General features: G+C 42.6%; 1 protein-coding gene across 1 annotated transcript; it reads right to left on the bottom strand.

The window, feature by feature from the left end:
- Positions 1 to 418: 418 nt before the first annotated feature.
- Positions 419 to 4,278, bottom strand: KCNE4 (potassium voltage-gated channel subfamily E regulatory subunit 4). Its single transcript, XM_069792110.1, has 2 exons — positions 3,451 to 4,278; positions 419 to 3,025 (listed from the first exon to the last, which is right to left on the bottom strand). Exon 2 carries the CDS (start codon positions 2,997 to 2,999, stop codon positions 2,508 to 2,510), a length of 492 nt encoding a protein of 163 aa, XP_069648211.1. The 5' UTR covers positions 3,000 to 3,025; positions 3,451 to 4,278; the 3' UTR covers positions 419 to 2,507.
- Between the last annotated feature and the right edge of the window lie 1,763 nt (positions 4,279 to 6,041).

Below are 6,041 nucleotides of genomic sequence, written 5' to 3'. Positions count from 1 at the left end.
AGACCTGTGTCAGATACTTGCCCATAACCTCAACCCTAGCCCACCCAATTTGCTACAATGCAAATGTAAACCCAAACCTCAAAATGCAGACTTTTCAAGAGGCTGAAGAAGTGACAAAAAAGTTTTCATAGCAGCTTGTCGGTTTTGCCAGCCTCCCCAATAGCTCGCCAGCACCCCTAGCTCTTTGCAGGAGGACTCTGGGTATCCCTGCGGCCCTGCCTGCACGTGGGCAGGAGCTGAGCGCGAGGAAGAGCCAGCATGGACCCAAGGCAGATCTGAGGCACCTGGCTCAGCCCTGTGGTCAGCCCGCAATGCTGCAGTACTGTCAAACACAAGGAATCATTTCAAAAAGAGGCTAAGAAAAGGATCCTGTAGAAATTTTGCCCCATCTCGTTACTGGAAATCTATTTGACATAGTGAACAAACATGGAAACTTTTCCAGGAAATGTGTTTCTTTATTTAAATAAAAATTTGTGCCAGTAGAAACAATAAACTTTAAATACATGAGACAATTATATACAACTCAATGTTAGGAATTATATACATCGGTTTTTACAGATACAAATACATTTATACCAAAAGTAAAACGACGAAGGAGAAAGCAATGGAAAATGTGACAACTCGTGCATGTCAATATCATTTGGAAAGTTTCAGGATTCAAGTGATTCCAGGCAAAGTGCCAAACTTCATTTGGCTTCTTTCAAACTTAAAACAGCCCCTTTTGGAGTAAATCTACCAAAAAGCTTTATATAGTCTGATCCAAAGTTCACTGAAGTTGATGGAAAAACTCCCACTGCCTTCAATCTGAACCGAATCAGGCCTTTCTGAGCACAATGGAGCCTTTGTTCTGCTGTGTTTAGAGAGAGACAGTGATACCTCTGTAGGCTACATCATATTAACCCTCCAAGTCAAAAGCAGAGCTCTCCCTTCTAAATGGCAGAAGTACAGCAGACTCTTGCCTCAGTTTGTTTCTGCTGTTCAGCGTTCATGTTTTTCAAGCTGTCTCTCAAGCTCTAATGCCAGTGGATAAATCACAGAGCTATTTTAGCACAGGAAATATGTGGAGACATTTTGCAAACATTTTGCTGTGCAATGCTTTAGATTCAGGCTCTTCAGCCCTCATGCTTCAGAACTAATCCAAACATTGTAATAAGTTATTATAAAATATAAGGTATGATTGAAAAATTTATTCTTTTATTTTTATGCATTCTTACATTTTTAACAGTGCAAAAATTTAGTAACTAATTTCACGAGCATTTGAAAAAAATCACAGTACCATTAAATTAGGGGAGGGAAGTTTGTGGTGGTTTTAAAAACTAGTTACTAATGACTTTATAGAAATGCATGTGTCACATGCGAGCTGATAAAAAAAAAAGATGTGATGCAATGTTTATCTACACTGGCTTAAATAGAGCAGAAAGTCTAGATTCTTTAATGATGTAAATGGGTACGGTTGTACTGACCTCAAATGGAGAATTTAACTCCAACAGAGAAGCATAAAAATCTCGTGCATGTCCTCTGAAGTCAGGAGGACTCAGTTGATGAATTCAGTGGGGCCAGGATTTCACCCCTGCTAGGTTAAATTCTATCCCGAATTCCACCTATTTTTCAAGGGGGTGTAACAAAGCAGCATTTGTTCAAGCCTTTCTACATCTTACATCTTGTAACAAAGATCTTTTAATGTCTTCTTTAACTTACAGATCTTTGCCTTTAGTGATCAAATGTACATATCTTTAAAAAATACAAAAGCGAAAAATAAAACCACTTTTCCTACTAGTAACTCGGTCAAAGGCTGCATTGCAGCAGAAGTTGGTGAACCTGATCCAGCCAGTACAGGTACAATTTAAGCAAAGATAGATATAGTGGCATGGATCTGAAACTGGGCTTTAAAAACCTCCTAGAAATTCAGTGCATCTTTTTTTTTTTTTCTTTTTCTTTCATTCTTTCTGTGCCTAAAGTCAGTTTCCAGCCATGCTGCACTCCCCTTCAACTACAGCATTGACAGATTTTCAGCTTTTGAGGCTGCATTGAGCAAATCTGCTGTCAGCTGTGGTTTGTTAAAAGAAAAACACAGTAAAAGTACTTCTAGTCTATCACAGTTTAGTGTGAATGAGCATTACCCATCGTCTTTAACAACCAGGCACTTGCGTTAGGGTAACTTCCCTAAACATTTCCCAGATATTTGCAGAAACCTGAAAAATGCAGAGACATGCCAGTAATAGTTACCTCATTAGAAAGAAAAAATATATATTCTCCTCGTTCTTAGCTCCTATGGTAAGAAATAATAATAATGCAAAAATTAAAATTAAGCATCCCAATTATGTGCAAGTTACACTTTGGAGTTGGGTACCACTGCTTGCTTGTCCTGCCAGCTCTCAGGAAGACCTCGGGCCCAGGGGCACAGATACCTGTTCACAGGTCACTGGAGAGCAGGAAAGTAGAACCACAAGTTCTTAGTGGGAGCTCCACTCACACTCTGGCAGCTGATCAAGGGAGCCATGCAAGTGCTAGGAGTTTTTGTGGATGTTTTCCGCAGATCCCTCGCTGCTCTCATTGAGGAGTGTTTCTGACACTTCCCCCAGTTCAGCATCCAGCACTTCCTCCTGGATGGTGAAGTGCACGTCTGGGGAGGACGATTCAGAGCTCACACTGCTGCCTTCCATCGAGCAGATGGTGCAGGACAGGGATGGCACCATGCTCTCCTGCAGCATGTTCAGCATCATGGGGATCTGGACAGATTTCAGCCCCGATATGGCTGGTAGAGGCTTCACAGCTTCCCCCCATTCTCTCTCCTCATCTTTGTAAAGCAGAAGCAAATTGGACTTCTTCTCTTGTCTTTTGGATTTCATGTAGCCAAGCATTATCCCTATCAGGAAGATCCCGTAGAACGACATGACGATCAGAATGTAAAAGTACTCATTGCCGTTGTTCTTCTCCATGTTGCGGGATTCAGCATCAAGCATGGCTTGGGTCATGTTTGCATGGTCCATCTTCAGCATGGGAAGTGTTTTACTACAGCTAAAGCCTGGAGGAGAATGTGTATATATATGTAAGCTCAAACTTCAGATCAAAGATGTATAAGAAAAATCTGGAAAAAGACATCCCCAAACTATTCCTTGCTACTTGTAATTTCTAAGCTTGCAAAACACTCACTTGATTGAAGCTTGCAGTCTATCATGTCTCAGCATCAATATTGTAAGTGAATGAACTGTTATTCAGGTACAGAAAACATTAGAGGAAAGAAAATACGTAATATTAAATCATGTTGAGTTCTATGCTGAATTATAAAACTCCCAACCCACGTGATTAAAGAAAGAAAACTATATAGAAATAACCTGCTAGGCACTTAAACATACTTTTGTGCTGTTGACCATGTTTCCATAGGAGGGGAAAAACTTAGAAGTATTATTTTATTCAATGATGCAGGAAAAAAATCAAAAAGCAACTTACGTTGGTATGCAAATAATTCCTCCTTTTGCGAAGCTCAAGAGATCTTTCCTCTACCAAATGCTGGGTGTTCTGAAAACTTTCCTCTGCTGCAGTTGGAATAAATAGCTCTCAAGAAATGTTTCATCACGTGTTTTAGAGGCACAGTTTATAATAGTTTTGTGTTGGAGTCAACAGATGAACTTGAAGGATTGCAGTTCAACCCACTGAACTCTTAACAGCTGTGAAAAGAAAAAGAGTCGGGAATTCAGATTTTACTCTTTCCTAACCAGTTCAGCACTGGCTCTTTCAGGCTGTGAATCTGTTCCTTCCACTGCCATCCCAGTTGCTAAATCTGACCTGTTACCCTGAGAGCTGCTATGCAGAATGAAAAACCTGCAGACCATTATACTGTGCTTGTCATAAAATATAGAAAAATATACATGTGAATTTTATAGTAGACTCTATCAAGCTATTTCCATGTGTGCTATACATAGTTTTCCCTGAAGAGACGGGGGAGGAAACAGGTTATTTTCTTTGCCTGGGACTAGTGACAAAGCTTTACAAATGTGTGCAAAACGAAGTGGTGACTTTCAACTCATGCTGCAGCTCCACTTTGCCACAAGGTGTGGGGCTGTGGAGAACCAGGCCCTGGGTCTCAGGTGAGTTTTGGATGGAGGGGTGCTGATGCCACTTAACTTCGGCAATCAAAGCGGCAACTATGGGATTTTGGTTCCCCACATAATCAGTGGAAGGGTGCACACTCCTCCAGGGAACAACTCGGAGCGCCTGAAGTTAGCAGCCCCCTTCTCCCACTGTTTGTAGAAGCAGCCAAGAGCTACATGGTCCACATGCTCTTTATGCATAAATAGACCAGGATCTCTGAGTTAATGCAGATTTCAGTATGAAGGGACGTTAACAGCTTCTGGGCAGAGGGATGCTCCCTGAGTGACTGCTGGAAGCTGTTGCAGCTGGCTGCTGGGCTGAGCAGTACGCCTCCCAGACCGCTGGGGAGGGCAGAGTTAGGATGCAGGCTGGGTCGTGGGGCCCACAGAGTTCCCAGTCATCGGCTCAGTGGTACAGGAGGCTTCGAGACCCCTTTTCAACACGTAAGCAACAGTACAGGCCATGGGAAGAAGGAGGCCCAGCTTGCACCTTGGGGATTTCACTTCCTTATCCTCTCCATCCCCGTTCTTCACACACAAGGCCCAATTAGTTAGGCCCCACATGTGAATGTCACCCCTTCTGCAAAGCTTCAAGGATGTTTATGTAACAGAACACTCCACTTCCAGAAAGTAGTCGACTGGTGCTGGAGTTTCCCAATGGTAGGTCTGGGGTTTTTTTCCATGCAGTCACTTGTGGATTCTTTGCATAGACGGCAAATTCTTTTCCAAACTCTGCCCTCACAATCCCTCTGAGGTAAAGGCAGATAGGATTAACCTCTCTTCACATGTAGGAAAAGGCAAGAGAGAGAAGTTAAGCAACTTTAAATGAAGTGAAGAATTCGAGAAAAGCCAGAATTGTATCTGTGTTTGGAACCAGCATTTTCCATCGTTTCTCTGAACGACTCCACAAAGAAAAGAAAAATTTACATTAGCCAGATTCCCTTCTCTGCCTCTTAAAATAGAGGAACCACCCTTTAGGATGTTGGTTTTATCTCCTTGCGCATTCCCATGTGATAGCTCAGGAGCTGTTGATGCTGGACTAATGTCTACTGGGATTTCATCTGACAAAATCTGTCTGCAGCACCAGCTTGCCAAGTCTGGATTCTTCTTTCCCATTTCCGACAAATTACTGAGCAGGCAGCAAGAGCATATTAACTGGTAGGCTAAAACATAACCCAGAGCAAGTATCTGGATTTTCTAGCTAACTTTGGGGAATTTTTATTTCATATCTTTCTCAGCTCCGTGTGATATTTGCTCCCCCATTCAGCTCTGGAAATTTGGAATTTGAAAAATTAAAGACAACATGTCAGGACCTTTTTATGCAGGACTTCCACAGAATGGTGAGGAAATGCCCAGCATTGTCGGGTCAATGAAAATTAGCTCAGTACAAGGAGAAATCCCTTCTCTGTACCCATGACACCCTATGAAACCAGCTCTGAAGCTGCTTGATCCTGGGAACAAGACCACCTAAAGCCTGAACTACTGACTCCTGTCAGTGTTACATACAGGTCATCACTCACCTCGACATGAAGAGCACTTTCAGTCGCCCGGAGGCACCCCCACCCCACAGCTGCCACCAGTGAGCCAGCGGAGCAGAGGCAGACCAGCCCTTCTGCAGGTACCTGCAGGTGTGAATAGGGTCTCTTATTTGCTCCAAAGCCTCATGCTCTTCATGTAAGTGAAGCTCTGTACAAAGTTACCACAATAAACTGCAGCACCCAACAAGAACATGGGAAGACTGGTCAGGTACTTCCCTAGATTTATGCAATCCCCTGAAGTTCAACTGAAAGATGACTGAATTGCATAATTATGGATAGTTATTGCCGAAAACTCTTTGCAACTATGTTTACTTTGGCTAGCTGATGACAACTCTTCTCCATCTGTTAGCCCATGATTCTGGAAAACAGTTTAATTTTAAAAAGGCCTGGAAGGAATCCCTGAGCCTTCTAC

Source organism: Haliaeetus albicilla, chromosome 9 (genome assembly GCF_947461875.1).
Source record: "Haliaeetus albicilla chromosome 9, bHalAlb1.1, whole genome shotgun sequence".
NCBI lineage: Eukaryota > Metazoa > Chordata > Aves > Accipitriformes > Accipitridae > Haliaeetus > Haliaeetus albicilla.
This window is presented reverse-complemented; position numbering and strand designations above follow the sequence as displayed.